The sequence below is a fragment of the Saimiri boliviensis genome, chromosome X, assembly GCF_048565385.1.
Source record: "Saimiri boliviensis isolate mSaiBol1 chromosome X, mSaiBol1.pri, whole genome shotgun sequence".
Lineage (NCBI taxonomy): Eukaryota > Metazoa > Chordata > Mammalia > Primates > Cebidae > Saimiri > Saimiri boliviensis.
The window spans coordinates 43,971,102-43,991,026 of NC_133470.1; the positions used below are offsets into that span (position 1 = coordinate 43,971,102).

Below are 19,925 nucleotides of genomic sequence, written 5' to 3' on the forward strand. Positions count from 1 at the left end.
CCCTCTCCTCCAGTGTAATCAGTCACATTGCACTGGCCACTGAAACATGCAGGGCTCTGGATGTGGCCACATCAGCCAAGGGGTGCTCACTCTCAGCGGGAGAACCCTATCTGTCTCCAGCGCAGCAGGTCCTGCATCTGCCGCTTCCTCTGACTCACCTGCTCCTGCCCTTAGGCCCTCTTGACAGGTCAGGGTATGTCCTCACTGAATGAATTCTTGCCTCCGGGGTCCTCTCCCTCCTCACCTCACATGAGCTGCCACGTCCCTCTGTAGCCAGGGCCAGGGACCATGGGGAAGAGTCCCCATTAGCTGCCATGTTCACGCTGAGCCTCAGCCTTCAGGCTCTCCTGCTGACAACCCAACTCTTTCCCAAGCTGGAAGCCAAGCTGGCATCTGTGGACTCAACCAGAGCTGCTGGGGCGAGGCGAGCAGGGGTCAGAAGGAATATCCTGCAGTTTCCACTGAGGAGCCTGGCCTCCAGACTCTGCAGAGGTTCCAAGAAACCCTGGAAAGACAGTGTCCACATGGTCATCACTCCACATTCACCCACAAATGGTTTCTGGGGGTGCCCAGGGGCCACTCACTGTGCTGGATGCTGCAAGTTTGGTAAAACCCACACCAAGTATTAAAGCAAAACATGAGGAAAATTCACAAGATCTGGTATAAAATCAATGAGGGTTTGTATTCAAGCTCTTCTGTGTTCTAGCTAGAATCTGGGGAAGTCACTTTACTGAAGTTTCTTCATCTTAAAACAGGATGAAAATACCTATGTCATAGGGTTGTTAGAATTAAATGAAATGATGCTTCTACACACACCTAGCTGGTACCCAGAACATGCTCAACTCATATTAAACAGTGCTATTATTACAAGGTGCAAGGCACGTTTTATTAGGTACCTCATTTAATTTTCACACTCAGCCTGTGAACTAGGCATTACTGTTATTACTAATCCCATTTGCCATCAGATAGAGCTGTTCAGAAATATTAAGAAATTTGCCCCAAGATCACTCAGATTAGGGGGAAGTGCAGGGATTCAAACTCAGGTATGCCTGGCTCCTAAGTACACTTTCTTAACTACTGAGGCAACTGGTACTCTATACATGGCAGAATCACAATGAACACTGTGGTTCCTGCTACCTTCAAAGTGCCCTTGCTAAGGGGTGACCGTGACACTTCAGCATAAACTGAGCCTCTGTGTAATTCAGTGTACATTCTGTGCAAAGGATAGAGCCCACCCTCTTCTGTCAAAGATGAAAACTTAAACTTGTCCCTTCTCCTCTGCAATTCCCATCAGGCCCTGCAAACCAACAGGTCTGCACAGGCTCCTAAATCCCTATAGCCCACACTGCTTGACAAAAACTGTGCCCTAAATGGTGTCATCAACGGGTTTCCACAGGCTCCTTAAATTATCACCAACCCAGGCAGCTCACCGTCAATAGATCAATGACTCCCATAAAACTTTCAGTAACAGAAGTTCCAGTCCATCACACAGCAACTCATATAGTACTGCCATAACCAATGTCCACAGGCCCCAATCCAGGACTGTTAAAGGCCCCCCCAAAACTGACCTGTAATTCCTTGTGAATCCCAGACTTGCAATCATTCATCACCTTAGCACCCCAATCAATAAACTCTCATGGGCTGAATCGATGACCTCAGGTTCAACACTTCCAGGAAGAACCAACACGTTATTTACAAGAATAAAAGATCACAATGGCACTAGATTTATTTGCAACAACAGAAAACTCTACAAACTATTGAGAGAGAAGGGTTGAGATTCAAGAATTCTAAACCCACCCTAGCTAGATACCATTCTTTTGTCAGAGCAAAAGAAAGACAATTTTAGACATAAAAGCATTTCTAGCATTTTATGCCAATATTCCAATCTAAGGAGAACACTCAAGGGAATAGTCTAAACCAGGCGTCCCCAAACTACGGCCTGCGGGCCGCATGCGGCCCCCTGAGGCCATTTATCCCCCCCTCCCCCCGCTCCGCCGCACTTCAGGAAGGGGCACCTCTTTCATTGGTGGTCAGTGAGAGGAGCACAGTATGTGGCGGCCCTCCAACGGTCTGACGGACAGTGAACTGGCCCCCTGTGTAAAAAGTTTGGGGACACCTGGTAAACAATGGTAAACGGAACAGACACAGAAACCTCAAAATAGGAGGAAAGCAGTTTTGAGATAGGATTCTTGCAATTGATATATAATTATATCTGCATAAAGGAAAACAACGTAATTGGGCATTTGTAGTAAATAAGGGTGTTACTATTACTAGGTGGAAATTAAAAAATTCGCTGGCCAGGCATGGTGGCTCAAGCCTATAATTCCAGCACTTTGGGAGGCTGAGGCGGGTGGATCATGAGGTCAGGAGATTGAGATCATCCTGGCTAATACAGTGAAGCTCAGTCTCTACTAAAAATACAAAAAAATTGCTGGGCGTGGTGTCACGCGCCTGTAGTCCCAGCTACTCAGGAGGCTGAGGCAGGAGAATCGCTTGAACCTGGGAGGCGGAGGTTGCAGTGAGCCAAGACTGCGCCACTGCACTCCAGCCTGGGAGACAGAGCGAGACTCCGTCTCAAACAAACAAACAAAAACTCCCTGAGAAAATTTACTGAGTGAAATGAGAAGGCAAATTACAAATCTCCATGGGCAGATATTGGTACAATATTATTTGGATTTAGTAATACAGAAAATACAAACAAACACATTTGTAAGGAAGGTAAAGGCAACTACTAGCAGAAATGGATTAAAAACTAATCGAAATTCCAAACAATCAAAATTCAAAAATTATAAAAACCTAAAAGGGGATTAAGAGAAACATGGCTGGCCGCGCGCAATGGCTCACACCCGCAATCCCAGCACTTTGGGAGGCGAGGCAGGTGGATCACCTGAGGTCAGGAGTTTGACACCAGCCTGGCCAATATGGTGAAACCTCATCTCTACTAAAAATATAAAAATTAGCCAGGCATGGTGGCAGACGCCTGTAATCCCAGCTACTCAGGAGGCTAATGCATGAGAATTGCTTGAACCTGGGAGGCGGTTGCAGTGAGCTGAGATCTCGTCACTGCACTCCAGCCTGGGGGGACAGAGTGAGACTGTCTCAAAAAAAAAAAAAAAAGAAAATTAAAGAAAAGAAACATGACCATGCAACCAAAAATAGGAAAAGGGAAAGAGAAGAAATATTAATCAACTAAAATAAATAGCAAACAAAAAATATAGGAGAAAAAAGGGCGAAAAATAATAGGATGCATAAAATCAAGTATGTTATAATGCAAAGAAATTGAAATGAGTTGAAGATGTGAAATGAAGCACCTGATAGAAACACACCATAGCATTGATCATTCTTTCCTTTATGGTTGGCATACATTATGTCTTGTTAGGAAACCTTCGCCTACCTCAGGGTCATGTAAAAGTTTTTCTGTTTTAGCTTTCACATTTAGAAACACAGTCCATCTGGGAAGGATTTTAGCATGTAATATGTGTTGGAGTCAAGATTCATTTCTTTTATATGGAAGAAAGATGATCCAGCACCATTTATTGAAAAGTCTACCCATGGCTGGGACCAGCGGCTCACATCCGTAATCCCAGCACTTTGGGAGACCAAGGTGGGTGGATCACCTGAGCTTAGGAGTTCAAGACCAGACTGGCTAACATAACAAAACCCTATCTCTACTAAAAATACAAAAATTAGCTGGGTGTGGTGGCAGGCGCCTGTAATCCCAGCTACTCAGGAGACTGAAGCAGGAGAATTGCTTGAACCCAGGAGGTGAAGGTTGCAGTGACCTGAGATCTTGCCACTGTACTCCAGCCTAGGAGGACAGAGTGAGACTTTGTCTCCAAAAGAAAAAAAGAAAAGACTATGCTTTCTCCACTGCTCTGTAGTGTCTCCTTGTGACCATATATATGGGGGTCCATTCCTGAACTCTGTATTTCCATTGGTTTATTTGTCTATTCTTGGACCAGTGTTATAGTCTTAATTAAATGTGCTTCATATTAAGTCCTGATATCTGGTAGAATAAAGGATACCTAAATTGGACCAAGTTCTTAATTTTTTAAGGACTTGTGCTTATCAGAAGATAAAATTAAAAATATAAAGGCAAATCCTACAGTGGGAGAAGGTAACTGTAATACCTATATTTGACAAATGATTAATATCTCAAATATATCAAGAATGTCTAGAAATCAATAAGAGCAATAGAAAAAGAGCAAAAGGAACAGACATTTCACAAAGAAAATATCCAAATAACAAATAAGCTTATAAAAAGATGCTCAACTTCACCAGTTAGCAAGCAAATAGAAGTTAAACTACAATAATATAATCCTCAACATAATCCTCCATATCTACAATAATAAGATAATCCCACCAGAAATGGTCAAATGAAAAAGATAGGAAATAAACAAGAGTGGGCAAGAATGTGGAGCAGCCGGAAACTCAGATTGCTTGTTAGGAGCATAAACTATTACATACACTTTGGAAAACTGTTTGGTAGTACCCATTAATGGTGAATACATGCAATATCCTATGACCCTGCTATTTGACTCCAGGTCTCTCTCACTCAAGATAAATATGAATATATGTTTGCTAAAAGATATGATAGAGGCCAGGCATGGTGGCTCACATGTGTAATCCCAGCACTTTGGGAGGACAAGATCGGTGGATCACGTGGTCAAGAGTTCGAGACCAGCCTGGCCAACATAGTGAAACCCCGTCTCTACTAAAAATACAAAAATTAGCCAGGCATGGTGGCATATACCTGTAGTCCCAGCTACTTGGGAGGCTGAGGCAGGAGAATACCTTAAACCCAGGAGGAAGAGGTTATGGTGAGCCGAGATCATGCCACTGCACTCCAGCCTGGGCAACAGAGCGAGATTCCTCAAAAAAAAAAAAAAAAAAAAAAAGGTAGGATAATGTTCACGGTAGCTTTATTCAAAACTAAAAAGTATGTAAATGCCCATCAACATCAGAATGGATAGACAAGTTGTGCTTGTTAGGGTCATAGCAAGGCAAGCCCATAGACCCCCTCCATGTTCTCCCCTGCTAAGCCAAGCTCATAACAAAAACAGCCTCAAGCCTTATAAATAGGGCACCTAGGTTCCAGGATGTGGTCGCAACTGGCTCTCAAAATCAGGATGCTGACCCACTTAAGGAGAATGTCAGCCCCTGAGAACCAAGATGTGGTTTTTCTTAGAATAGTACCTGGCTACCTGCAAACCCCCTATATGACCCCCATAGTCTTTAAGTCAGGCTGCTGTCTTCACTGCCTGTGGTGAGGCAGCCAGCCTGGCAGGTTAAAATAAACTTGCTAAACCTGACCCAGCATCTGCCTCTCCATCCTTTCGGTCAACCTCACATTTTGGTGCTGAAACCTGGGACGGGAGTAGATGCTTGCTGCTTTTCTCTCTCTCTTTCCCTACCTCTGCAGCTAGCTCCCCATCCAGATCCAGGAGGGAAACCCCAGACCTCCATTGCCAACTGTGGTTATCTCCATCCAAATCATCACCTTCTGGCCAGTAAGTTGGATAGAGGTTTGCCTCCATCTGGGTTCCTCAACCATCTGTTTTCTGTCTGAAAGTCCCAGCACTAGGCTGAGGACACCCTTTGGGCCCCAGGGGCCTCAGTCCTGTCATCTTGGGGACACCTAATTCAACAGCGACTGTTCCAAATTCACTGTCTCAGGTGAAGAAAACAGGGCAGAGGACGCTGTCTCCTGTCTTCCTTCTCAGCAGCCTCATCCTCTTCTGGCCTTTTACCATGTGGTCTGGCCAGTCCGTTCCATCTAAGACATCCCTTAGGATGTCTCCTCCGGAATCTAGACACCCTTGGCCATTAGTCTGAAATCAGGCCCCCAAAATCTAATTCCCTATTGCAATACAGCCTGGCCCCAATATAAATTAGACAATGGTTCTCAATGGCCTGAGAATAGTACTCTCAACATTCTCCAGGAGGGACCTTGACAATTTCTGCCATCACAATGGTAAATGGTCTGAGGTTCCCTATGCTCAGGCTTTCTTAACCCTCTGCAACTGCCCCCTCTCTGTCAGTCCTGCTCCACTTTCCAAATCTTCCTCGCCCGCTCAAATCCCAACTCAATCCCTCCCACGGCCCTGGCAGATGATGCGTCCTCTTTCGACCCAGCTGACGTCCCCTCCTCTCCACCAGCACCCTGAGCCTCCACCAGGATACCCTGAACCTCCACCTTAGGCCCCAGCTCCAGCTCTCCCCTTGTCCCCTCCCCTCTCCATTCCCCCTGCTTCCGACTTTGACTCCTCTCCATCTCCATCCCACACCTGCTCTCGGACCTGGCATCCCCTACAGCCAGCTCCCTTACTCTCCTTTTGAGAGGTGGCTGGGGTGGAAGGCATTGTCCATGTTCATGTCCCCTTCTCTCTCTCTGATCTCTCCCAAATCGAAAAGTGCCTTTTGTCCTCCTCCAATCCCGACACTTACATCAAAGAATTTACATATCTTACCCAGTCTTATGAACTTACCTGGCATAATCTCTATATTATCCTCTCCTCTCCTCTCCTCCCCAAAGAGAAGGAAAGAGTGTGGCTTGCAGGCGGCTGCTGTCCCCTGAAAGGAACTGGCCTGGAAATATCAGCCTACAGATCCCGGCAAGGCATTTCATAACCACATAATTACTTGCCTCATGGCAGGCCTTAACAAAGCTGCCCATACAGCTGTAAATTTTTAAAAACTCACAAGATTTTCCCAAAAGGCAAACAAAATCCTGTCCAGTTTCTTTCCTGCCTTACAGAGGCCCTCCAAAAATATGCCCGTGTTAATCCTGCCCTCAAGAAGGCACAATTCTTAACACTCATTTTATATCCCAGTCTGCTCCAGACATCTGACACAAACTTTAAAAAGCCATAAATGGCCCTCAAACCCCACAACAAAACCTCCCTAACCTGGCCTTCAAAGTCTTCAATAACAGGGATGAACAAAGCAAAACAGACAAGGCCCAAAGAGATCATGCTAAATACCAGCTTCTGGCAGCAGCCATTCGCCAACCTAAACAGCCTGGCTATGGCACCCAGGGGCACAAAAGACCTGATAGCAGTGCACCTCTGGGAGCATGTTTCAAGTGCAGCAAGGAAGGCCACTGGGTGTGGGCATGTCCCAATCCATGGGCGCCAAAAAGCCCTTGTCCCATCTGCCAGCACACAGGCCACTGGAAGTCTGACTGCCCTCTCAACAGGCAGACAGAAAAGCCTGTACCTCCAACCCGCAACCCCTTCACCAAGACAGAAGGTCAAGAATCGCTTGCACTCCCACAGCTCCTTGGCTTAGCTGCTGAAGACTGACGGGGCCCCATCTGCCATCACTGTATCGGAGCCCAGGGGAACTCTGTTAGTAGCAGGTAAGCCAATCTTTTTGTAATCAATACCAAGGCCACCTACTCGGCTTTACCCGAATTTTCAGGACCAACTCATCCCTCACAGGTCTCAGTCGTGAAGGTTGACAGACTCATCTCATGTCCATAGGCTACCAGACCCCTTACTTGTTCCTTATTTAATACCATTTTCTCACACTTTTTCCTTCTTATGCCTCGCTGTCCTGCTCCCATTCTAGGTAGGAATCCGCATCACTAAAAGTCCCCTTATTTACCAACTCTTCCAGGCGGCACACCTCCCAGCTAAGGCGGGAGTTACACACTGCGGAGGCTGCCAAACAGGATCCGATAAAATCTCAAAAAGGAACAGAAAGGCCACCAAGGCGGCAAAATAGCCTCCCTTTCCTCTGCCCCTGCCCCTTTCCTCCTCATCACCCCACAATCCAACCCCAGTATTCTACCGACAATCTTCACTGTTAGAACAAAAAGCCTCCTTCCAGGGAAAGTGAATAGTCAAATATCAAAAAACTCATCCTCCCTCAAGAACAATCCAAAAAAATTCTAACATCTCTTCACCAGTCCTTTCATATCGGTGTATACCCTGTACCTTCTCCTTTGCCCTTATTTCGGTTCTCCCCACCTATTTACCACACTAAAAACATAACCTCAAACTGTCATGTATGCTCTGTTTCCTCTTCCTCTCAAGGGGTCTCCACTCTCCTACTATCCCTACACATCAGCTAAGAGAAACAGCCTCTCCCCATAGCATACCACATATTAAAAGTCCTCTCCTCTCTCCCCATTCCCCCCACACAAAAAAGTCTTAATTTGCCTATTTCTTGCTCATCTGCAAAAAAAAGTTTAACTATCCACAGGACTCTATCAGCCACCTCATAAACCTTCTAAAAGAGGCCACCTCTCCATACAGCCCCTATCGACTCCTTCCCCCAAATACAGACTCCAATTCTTCCTCAAAGTCCTAACTTAACAGTCAGCCCCACTGCCGCTACTCTCTCAAAGTCCCTTCTCACTTCTATAAGACTTAAACAATCTCTCAATCTGTCTCATTCCTTCTTACTGCACTCCAACGATACACTTGCTTCCCATTGCTAGACCTGTTTTTCCCTTTCCTCTACTGCCTACTCGGCTATCCCAATTTCTCAGCCCTAGGACCATATTTCCATTCGCTTCTCACACACCATCCAAAAAGGCTCTGCCTTTGTAGGCAAAGCCCTCACACTCACTAGAAACTATCCCCCTGCCCTCACTAACAGAGCTACCAAACTTCTCTCCACATATACTGCCAATTACAACTGCCCTCACCTTGCTATCCAAAGTCCCATAACGTTCCACACCACAAAACTTGGCCAAGCCCCCTTATGCGTCACCTTTTTCAATGGACACATACGTGTAGGCACCATCCCTCCCTCTGCCTGTGGCTCAACTCAACCCATCTCCCATCTCCCTTCCCATACCTCACTCCAAGTAAATTATTCAGTTTCCCCTGAAGCTAACCACCCCTTTATCCAGCCCCTCCGCATTACCTCCTCTCCTGCCTCTCAAACATGGAAACCTCTTCCCCAGACAAAATTTCTGAAAGGGGTCTCTCTCCCCTCCTCACTCTAGGTTACTAAAGCTGCACCAAATCCCTCCAAACAAGAAACCTACACACGCAAACACCTACTTTCAATCCACTTGTCTGTCTGCATTAACACTGTAGGCATCTTCTTCCTTTGCAGATTCATAACCTACTTCTGTCTCCCTACCAACTAGACAGGTACCTGCACCCTAGTCTACCTGACCCCCAACATTAACCTTGTCCCTCCAAACCAAAAACTCCCTGTCCCTGCTACATTACATGCCTCCCCCCCCAAAAACCAATACAGTTCATTCCCTTATTAGTAGCCCTTAAAGTCACAACTAGTGTCAACTTAGAAGCAGGAACTGTAAAAAACCTCATTATCATCATATTTCCAGTCGCTCTCCCAAAACTTCCAATCACTAAAAAAAAAAAAAAAAAAAAGCAAACTCTATCACTCACCTTCAAAACCAACTACACTCTTTAACAGCAGTACCCCTACAAAACCCACAGAGGCCTAGACCTCCTCACTGCTGAAAACAAGGAAGTCTGTGCCTCTTTTTAAACAAACAATGCTGTTTCTACCTATAAATAAATCTAGGTTAGTTCAAAAGGCTGTCAAAAGGCTCAAAAACCAAACCCAAAAAATAAAACAATTCTTCTGCCTGGGCCTCCTGGCCCGCTAGGTCTCTCAGCTCCTGGGCCCCTTGGCTGCTTCCCCTCCTCGGCCCTGCTATAACTCTCCTCCTCCTCTTGGTCTTTGGCCCTTGTCTCTTACGTCTTTTCAGCCAGTTTTTGTAGAATCAATACAAGCTTTTACCTCTGGCACAATACAAGACACGATGGTGTTCCAGGACTACCAACCTGCAAGCCAGCCCCACCCCAACCAGCGTCCCTACTCAGCACGAAGCAGGTAGGAACGCCCCATTTCTCTTTCTTTTATATATATAACAAAAGGCTGGAATGTTAGGGTCACAGCAAGCAAGCCCATAGACCCCCTCCCCGTTCTCCCCTGCTAAGCCAAGCTCATAACAAAAACAGCCTCAAGCCTTGTCAACAGGGCACCTAGGTACCAGGATGTGGTTGCACCCAGGATACTAACCCAATGAAGCAGAATGTCAGCCCCTGAGAACCAAGATGTGGTTTTTCTTAGAATAGTACCTGGCTACCTGCAAACCCCCTATATGACCCCCATAGTCTTTAAGTCAGGCTGCTGTCTTCACTGCCTGTGGTGAGGCAGCCAGCCTGGCAGGTTAAAATAAACTTGCTAAACCTAACCTGGCATCTACCTCTCCATCCTTTCAGTCAACCTCACGGTGCTGTATTTATACAAGAAAATACTATACAGGAATGAGAGAGAATAAATTGCTATACTCAACATGCATGAGTCTCATCCCATGAACACTCTGTTAAACTGAAGAAGCCAGACTCAAAAGAGCAACGAAGCAATGCCACATGATTATGTTTACATACATTTAAGAAATGTGGCTGCTTGAAAAAAAAATTTTTTTTGGAGACAGGGTCCTGCTCTGTCACCTAGCCAGGAATACAGTGGCAAGATCACAGCTCACTGCAGCCTCAAACTCCTGAGCTCAAGTAATCCTTCTGCCTCAGCCTCATGAGTCGCTGGAACTACAGGTGCATGACACCACACCCAGCTAAAAAACATTTCTTCAACTAGGTGGTGGCTACACAGGTTTGTCTGGTCTGTTAAAAAATCATCAAGCGCAGTAGCTCACGCCTGTAATCCCAGCACTTTAGGAGGCCAAGGCAGGCGAATCATGAGGTCAGGAGTTTGGGACCAGCCTGGCCAACATAATGAAACCCCGTATCTACTAAAAATACAAAACTTAGCCGGGCATGGCGGCGCATACCTGTAGTCCCAGCTGGTCAGGAGGTTGAGGCAGGAGAATCGCTTGAACCCAGGAGGCAGAGGTTGTGGTGAGAAGAGATTGTGCCACTGCACTCCAGCCTGGGCAACAGATCGAGACTCTGTCTCAAAAAAAAAAAAAAAAAAAAACAAAAACACAACTCATCAAGCTAAATATGCACAATGTGTGCACTTTTCCGTATTATGTTATATTTCAATGAGGATTTAAAAGCTATACAATTTACTAGGCAAATGCCAAGAAAATGAAAGGAGGTCTGAAAATACAATTATCGCAGTACTAATTAAGGTCCAAATCATAAACAGATCAACAAAAAAGGGGAGTATCAAAAGGGGAGTATCTTTTTTTTGAGATGAAGTCTTGCTCTTGTCCTCCAGGCTGCAGTGCAATGGCGCAATCTGGGCTCAGTGCAACCTCTGCCTCCCAGATTCGAGCAATTCTCCTGCCTCAGCCTCTTGAGTAGCTGGGATTAAAGGTGCCTGCCACCATGCCTGGTTAATTTTTGTATTTTTTTTAGTAGAGACCGGGTTTCACCATGTTGGCCAGGGTGGTCTCGAACTCCTGACCTCAGGTCATCCCCCTGCCTTGGCCTCCCAAAGTGTTGGGATTACAGGCGTGAGCCACTGTGCCCAGCCAGGAGTACCTTTTAATAATAAAAGAAACAAAGAAGTACTAACTGGCATAAACTTTCAGGATCATTCAATGCATACAAATAAAACCAGCACAAATGCATTAAACCACATGAAGTCTTAAAAATCATAACTGTCAAATTAGAACTCAGAATTAAGAAACTAACTCAGAACCACACAACTTCATGGAAACTGAACAACTGGCTCTTGAATGTCTATTGGATAAACAATGAAATGAAGGCAGAAATAAAGATGTTCTTTGAAACCAACGAGAACGAAGACACAGCATACCAGAATCTCTGGGACACATTTAAAGCAGTGTCTAGAGGGAAATTTATAGCAATAAATGCCCACCAGAGAAGCGAGGAAAGATCTAAAATCGACACCCTATCATCAAAATTGAAGGAGCTGGAGGAGCAAGATCAAAAAAACTCAAAACCTAGCAGAAGACAAGAAATAACTAAGATCAGAGCAGAACTGAAGGAGATAGAGACACAAAAAATCCATCAAAAAAATCAATAAATCCAGGAGCTGGTTTTTTGAAAAGATCAACAAAATAGACCACTAGCCAGATTAATAAAAAAGAAAAGGGAGAAGAATCAAACAGATGCAATAAAAAACGATAAAGGGGATATCACCACTGACTCCACAGAAATGCAAACTACAATCAGAGATTACTACAAACAACTCTATGCACATAAACCAGTAAGCCTGGAAGAAATGGATAAATTCCTGGACACTTGCACCCTCCCAAGCCTAAACCAGGAACAAGCTGAAACTTGAACAGACCAATAACCGTAGCTGAAGTTGAGGCAGCAATTAAGAGCCTACCAACCAAAAAAGGTCCAGGTCCAGACAGGTTCACAGCTGAATTCTACCAGACATACAAAGAGGAGCTGGTACTATTCCTTCTGAAATTATTCCAAAACAATACAAGGAGAGGGAATCCTTCCCAAATCATTTTATGAGACCAACATCATCCTGATATCAAAACCTGGCAGAGACTCAACAAAAAAAGAAAACTAACACCTCCCTGATGAACGATACAAAAATCTTCAATAAAATACTGGCAAACCGACTGCAACAGATCGAAAAGCTTATCCATCACGATCAAGTAGGCTTCATCCCGGGGATGCAAGGCTAGTTCAACATACACAAGTCTATAAACGTAATCCACCACACAAACAGAACCAAAGACAAATACCACATGATTAGCTCAATAGATGCACAGAAGGCCTTTGACAAAATTCAACAGCCTTTATGCTAAAACTCTCAATAAACTAGGTATTGAAAGAACATATCTCAAAATAATAAAAGCTATTTGTGACAAACCTACAGCCAATATCATACTGAACAGGCAAAAACTGCAAGTATTCCCTTTGAAATCCGGCACTAAACAAGGATGCCCTCTGTCACCACTCCTATTCAATATAGTATTGGAAGTTCTAGCCAGAGCAATGAGGCAAGAAAAAAAAATAAAGGGTATTCAATTAGGAAAAGAGGAAGTCAAATTGTCTCTATCTGCAGACGACATGATTGTATATTTAGAAGACCCCATCATCTCAGCCCAAAATCTCCTTAAACTGATAAGCAACTTCAGCAAAGTTTCAGGATACAAAATCAATGTGCAGAAATCATGAGTATTTCTATACACCAATAACAGACTAACAGCCAAAGCATGAGCGAACTCCCATTCACAATTGCTACAAAGAGAATAACATATCTAGGAATACAACTAACAAAGGATGTGAAGGACCTCTTCAAGGAGAACTACAAACTACTGCTCAAGGAAATAAGAGAGGACACAAACAGATGGAAAAACATTCCATGCTCATGGTTAGGAAGAATCAATATCGTGAAAATGGCCATACTGCCCAAAGTAATTTATAGATTCAATGCTATCCCCATCAAGCTACCAATGACCTTCTTCACGGAACTGGAAGAAAACACCTTAAACTTCATATAGAACCAAAAGAGAGCCCACATAGCCAAGTCAATTCTAAGCAAAAAGAACAAAGCTGGAGGCATCATGCTACCTGACTTCAAACTATACTGCAAGTCTACAGTAATCAAAACAGCATGGTACTGGGACCAAAACAGATATATAGACCAATGGAACAGAACAGAGGCCTTGGAGGCAACGCCACACATCTACAACCATCTGATCTTTGACAAACATGACAAAAACAAGCAATGGGGAAAGGATTCCCTGTTTAATAAATGGTGTTGGGAAAATGGGCTAGCAGTGTGCAGAAAGCAGAAACTGGACCCCTCCCTGACACCTTACACTAAAATTAACTCCAGATGGATTAAAGACTTAAACATAAGACCTAACATTATAAAAACCCTAGAAGAAAACCTAGGCAAAACCATTCAGGACACAGGCATAGGCAAGGACTTCATGACTATAACACTTTCAAAAGCATTGGCAACAAAAGCCAAAATAAGCATTGGCAACAAAAGCCAAAATAGACAAATGGGACCTAATTAAACTCCAGAGCTTCTGTATGGCAAAAGAAACAATCATTAGAATGAACAGGCAACCAACAGAATGGGAAACAATGTTTACAATCTACCCATCTGACAAAGAGCTACTATCCAGAATCTACAAAGAACTGAAACAGATTTACAAGAAAACAAACAAACAAACCCATACAAAAGTGGGAGAAGGATATGAACAGACACTTTTCAAAAGAAGACATATGATGCCAACAAACATATGAAAAAATGCTCATCATCACTGATTATTAGAGAAATGCAAATCAAAACCACATTGAGATACCACCTCACACCAGTTAGAATGGTGATCATTAAAAAATCTGGAGACCACAGATGCTGGAGAGGATGTGGAGAAATAGGAACAATTTTACACTGTTGGTGGGAGCGTAAACTAGTTCAACCATTGTGGAAGACAGTGTGGCACTTCCTCAAGGATCTAGAAATAGAAATTCCATTTGACCCAGCAATCCCATTACTGGGTATATACCCAAAGGATTATAAATCATTCTGTTATAAAGACAATGCACATGTATGTTCATAGCGGCACTGTTCACAATAGCAAAGACCTGGAACCAACCCAAATGCCCACTGACGATAGACTGGACAAGGAAAATGTGGCACATATACACCATGGAATATTACGCAGCCATAAAAAATGATGAGTTCTTGTCCTTTGTAGGGACGTGGATGAAGCTGGAAACCTTCATTCTCAGCAAACTGATACAAGAACAGAAAATCAAACACCGCATGTTCTCATTCATAGGCGAGTGTTGAACAATGAGAACACATGGACACAGGGAGGGGAGCACCACACACTGGGGTCTGTTGCGGGGGCTAAGGGAGGGACATCGGGGGGATGAGGAGGTCGGGGAGGAATAATATGGGGAGAAATGTCAGATGTAGGTGATGGGGTGATGGAGGCTCTAAACCACATTGCCATGTGTGTACCTATGCAACAATCCTGCATGATCTGCACATGTACCTCAGAACCTAAAGTACAATTAAAAAAAAACATAATTGTTGTTGTGTTATATTTAAGAAGTGTTGCTATTAAGGTTATGCCAGTTTTTAAAAGGAACTCAGGAAATTTCTTTTTTTTTTTTTTTTTGAGGCAGAGTTTCGCTCTTGTTACCCAGGCTGGAGTGCAATGGCGCGATCTCGGCTCACCGCAACCTCCGCCTCCTGGGTTCAGGCAATTCTCCTGTCTCAGCCTCCTGAGTAGCTGGGATTACAGGCACGCACCACCATGCCCAGCTAACTTTTTGTATTTTTAGTAGAGACGAGGTTTCACCTTGCTGACCAGGATGGTCTTGATCTCTTGACCTCGTGATCCACCCGCCTCGGCCTCCCAAAGTGCTGGGATTACAGGCTTGAGCCACCGCGCCCGGCCAGGAAATTTCTTTTTATGTGTTAAAATGGCATAGATATTATCTTCTTTAAAGTTCAGCTGTAAACACATTTAGAACTGGTGCCTTTTAAAAACGGTACATTTTAACTCTTTTCCTTTCTTTGAATTTTGGTCTTTACCAAATGTTGGGGTGAAGGCAGAGAAACTGGATCTCTAACACATTGCCAGCAGGAATGTCAAGTGGTACAGCCACTCTGGAAAATAGTTTGGCAGCTTCTTTAAAAACTAAAATACTTATCACATGCTCCAGCAACTGCACTTCTGGGCATTCATCCCAGAGAAAGGAAATCTTATGTGTACACAAAAACCTGTACAAGATTATTCACTGCAGCTTGATATGTAATAGCCTCAGACTACAAACAAGCAAAATGGCCCTCAGATGAACAAACTGTAGTAAATCTAGAATATGGAATACTACTCAGCAACAAAAAGAAATGAATTATCGCTGCTAGCAACAGTTTGGATGGTTTTCAAGGACATTATGCTGAGGGGAAAAACCAACCTCAAAAGATAACACACTGGGCCGGGTGCGGTAGCTCATGCCTGTAATCCCAGCACTTTGAGAAGCCAAGGCGGGCAGATCACCTGAGGTCAGGGGTTCAAGACCAGCCTGGGCAACATGCTGAGACCCCCACCCCCGACCTCCACAAAAAAATTTAGAAAGTAGCTATGGCATGCACCTGTAGTCTCAGCTACTCAGAAGGCCAAGGTGGGATGATCACTTGAACCTAGGTGTCTGAAGCTGCAGTGAGTGATGACGGCGCTACTGTACCTCAGCCTGGGCAACACAGTGAGAACCTGTCTAAAAAAAAAAACAAAAAAAAAACAAAAAAAAAAACAGTATAAAGGGGTAGTAGTTCTGTATCTTGATTGTGGTAGCTGTTACATCAATCTATGCATTTGACAAAATGACATAAGAACTATGCACATACTAGGCTGGGTGTGGTAGCTCACGCCTGTAATCCCAGTACTTTGGGAGGCTGATGTGGGTGGATCATGAGGTCAGGAGTTCGAGATCAGCCTGGGCAACATGGTGAAACCCCATCTCTACTAAAAATACAAAATTAGCCAGGTGTGGTGGCACACACCTGTAGTCCCAGCTACTTGAGAGGCTGAAGCAGGAGAATTGCTTGTACTAGGGAGGTGGAGGTTACAGTGAGCCGAGATCGCGCCACTGCACACACCAGCCTGGGCAACAGACCGAGACGACCGAGTCTCAAAAAAAAAAAAGAAAGAAAGAAATATTCTCTAAACATGTCAGAATTGAAAATGGATTGATAACAAAATTTTAGACTTCATAACAAATTTTGAGACACAGCTAAAGCTATATTTTAAGAATATTTTGTCTTTGTCTACAGTCACAGAGGAAAAAAAGAATGTTTGGACCTAATTATTTTTAATGTTTAAAAATAAAAGCTAAAGGTAAATGAACTAAGTGTTCAATATAAGAAAATATTTTTTAAAAGGCCAGGTGCAGTGGCTCACGCCTGTAATCCCAGCACTTTGGGAGGCCGTAGTGGATGGATCACTTGAGCTCAGGAGTTCAAGACCAGCCTGGCCAACATGGTGAAACCCCATCTCTACTAAAAATATAAAAATTAGCCAGGCATGGTGGCACACGCCTGTCATGCCAGCTACTTGGGAGGCTGAGGTGGAAAAATCATTTGAACCTGGGAGGAAGAGTTTGCAGTGAGCTGAGATTGCGCCACTGCACTCCAGCCTGGGCAACAGAGCGAGACTCCATCTCAAAAAACAAACAGACAACAACAACAACAACAACAACAAAAATTAGCCAGATTGCTTGAGCTCGGGAGGTACGGGCTGCAGTGGGCTGAGATGGCATCACTGCACTCCAGCCTGGATGTCAGAGGGAGACCTTGTCTCAAAAAAAAGAAAGAAATTAAAAGAAGACAACAAAATATTCATGAGAAACCTGATCAAGGTAAAAGAGAAAGAAAAAAATATATGCATATGTACACACACACACACATATCACAAACATGCACACAGTCTTAGACCCTAGCAAACATAAACTACCAAAATTAATCCTCCCCACCAGAAATCTGTAGAGCAATAATCAGAGAAAATAATATACCTAAAATTTGCCATTTAAAAAAAGGCATCAGCTGTAAGTGTGTATATAGTTGAACTTAAGAAAATGTCTATGCTATTTTTTTTTTTTTTTTTTTTGAGATGGAGTTTCGCTCTTGTTACCTAGGCTGGAGTGCAATGGCGCGATCTCGGCTCACCGCAACCTCCGCCTCCCGGGTTCAGGCAATCCTCCTGCCTCAGCCTCCTGAGTAGCTGGGATTACAGGCACGCGCCACCACGCCCAGCTAATTTTTTGTATTTTTAGTAGAGACGGGGGTTTCACCATGTTGACCAGGATGGTCTTGATCTCTTGACCTCGTGATCCACACACCTCGGCCTCCCAAAGTGCTGCGATTACAGGCTTGAGCCACCGTGCCCGGCGTCTATGCTATTTTAACACATTAAAAAATCGTGCAGGGCATGGTGGCTTATGCCTGTAATCCCAGACTTTGGGAGGCTGAGGCTGGTGGATCATGAGGTCAAGAGATGGAGACCATCCTGGCCAACATGGTGAAACCCCATCTCTACTAAAAATACAAAATTTAGCTGGACATGGGGGTGCATGCCTGTAATTCCAGCTACTCAGGAGGTGGAGGTTGCATGGAGCTGAGATTGCACCACTGCACTCTAGCCTCTAGCCTAGTGACAGAGTGCGACTCTGTCTCAAAAAAAAAAAAAAAAAAAAAAAAAGGAAATCTTCTGATTTCCTTTTAAAAACTGGCATAACCTTAATAACAATACTTGTTAAATATAGAAAAACAAGAAAACTATAAGCAAACTTTTTATAGTAGCAAAAATTCTAAATAAAATATTACTAACTCAGGCTTCCTGGTACTTACCACAGGCTGTGTGCTTACATTGACTGTATAGAAAAAGAAGTGGGCCTGTCTTCTCTGTTCTTACACTGACTGTACAGAAAGAGACCCACCCTATATACACCTCTGCCCAGGCCCTATGCCTGGTCTGAATTGTGAATGAGGGGACACAGAGTTCAGGAAAAAGAAACAAATACATTAGTAACTCAAATCTGACCATGACTCATAAGAAAAATTGCCCTCGACCAACAGAATTATCCCAGGAAGGCAAGGATGGATCTGCATTATATATCAGTATCATTCATTACAACAACCAATTTAGGAAAGTAACACCATTAGGCTATTCCATCAAAAAGGCATCTGACATAATTCAAGAACCATTCCTAAAAAAAATACAAATCAAGACAGGAACATGTGAAAACTATAAGGACACCATCAGGAAAGTGAAAAGACACAGAGGCTGGGCACGGTGGCTCATGCCTGTAATCCCAGCACTTTGGGAGGTGGAGGCAGGTGGATCACTTGAGGCCAGAAGCTCGAGAGCAGCCTGGTTGAAATGGCAAAACCCTGCCTCTACTGAAAATACAAAAATTAGCTGGATGTGGTGGTGAGTGCCTATAAAACCAGCTACTTGGGAGGCTGAGGCAGAAGAATTGCTTGAACCTGGGAGTTGGAGGTTGCAGTGAGCCGAGATGACACCACTGCACTGCAGCCTGGGCAACAGAGTGAGACTCCATCTCAGGAAACAAAAACACCTGCACAGAATGAGGGGAAATACATGCAAATCACATTTGTGACAAGGGACTTGTATGCAGATTATCTATACAACTTGATAATACAAAGACAATTCAATTTAAAAATAGGCCAAGGATTTGAATAGATATTTCTTCAAAGATATACAAATGGCCAATAAGTACAGGAAAAGATGCTCAACATCAGTGGCCACTAGAGAAATAGAAATCAAAACCATGAGATACCACTTCACACTTAACTAGGAAGGCTAGAATTAAAAAGACAATAAGTATTAGCAAGGATGTGATAAACTGGAACCCTCATACATTGCTGTCAGGATATAAAGTGATACAGTCGTTTTGGAAAACAGTTTGACAGTTCTTCAAAATGTTAAACATAGAAGGCTGGGCACAGTGGCTCACGCCTGTAATCCCAGCACTTTGGGAGGCTGAGGCGGGTGCATCCCTTGAGGTTAGGAGTTCAAGACCAGCCTGGCCAACATGGTGAAACCCCATTTCTACTAAAAATACAAAAATTAGCTGGGTGCGGTGGTGGGTGCCTGTAACCCCAGCTACTCGGGAGGCTGAGGCAGGAGAATCACTTGAACCTGGGAGGTGAAGTTTGCAGTGAGTGGAGTTAGTGCCACTGCACTTCAGCCTGGATGACAGAGCGAGACTCTGTCTCAAAAATAAAAATTAAAACAAAAATAAATAAAATAAATAAAGGTGCTGGGTCCATAGGAAAACTATCAAATAGTATAGTTTTAATGGTTATTTGTGAAACTAGATAAAATAGTTTTAACATTCATATGGAAGAATAAACACACAAGAAAATTAATGAAAGCAACCAAAAAGAAAGTGAGGCGGACTAGTGCTATTTGATATTAAAACTATTTCTTTCTTTTTTTTTTCTTTTTTAGGAATGTCAGGACTCACTAGCAGTACTGAAAT

At 43.8% G+C, this 19,925-nt stretch overlaps 1 protein-coding gene and 1 pseudogene across 7 annotated transcripts in view; one reads left to right on the forward strand and one right to left on the reverse strand.

The window, feature by feature from the left end:
- ZNF41 (zinc finger protein 41) overlaps positions 1–19,925 on the reverse strand; it is a 47,466-nt gene that overhangs the window by 23,868 nt on the left and 3,673 nt on the right. For 2 of the 7 annotated variants that reach the window (XM_074392012.1, XM_074392014.1), the window contains exon 2: positions 159–505. In XM_074392012.1, the coding sequence (XP_074248113.1) occupies positions 159–316 (158 nt within the window). In that variant the 5' untranslated portion in view covers positions 317–505. Of the gene's footprint in view, positions 1–158; positions 6,219–10,786; positions 10,905–19,925 lie in introns of those variants that run through there. The other 5 variants (XM_010350167.3, XM_010350166.3, XM_074392013.1 and 2 more) reach the window with 4 other exon arrangements.
- LOC120366696 (small nucleolar RNA SNORA51) lies at positions 18,251–18,416 on the forward strand (annotated as a pseudogene).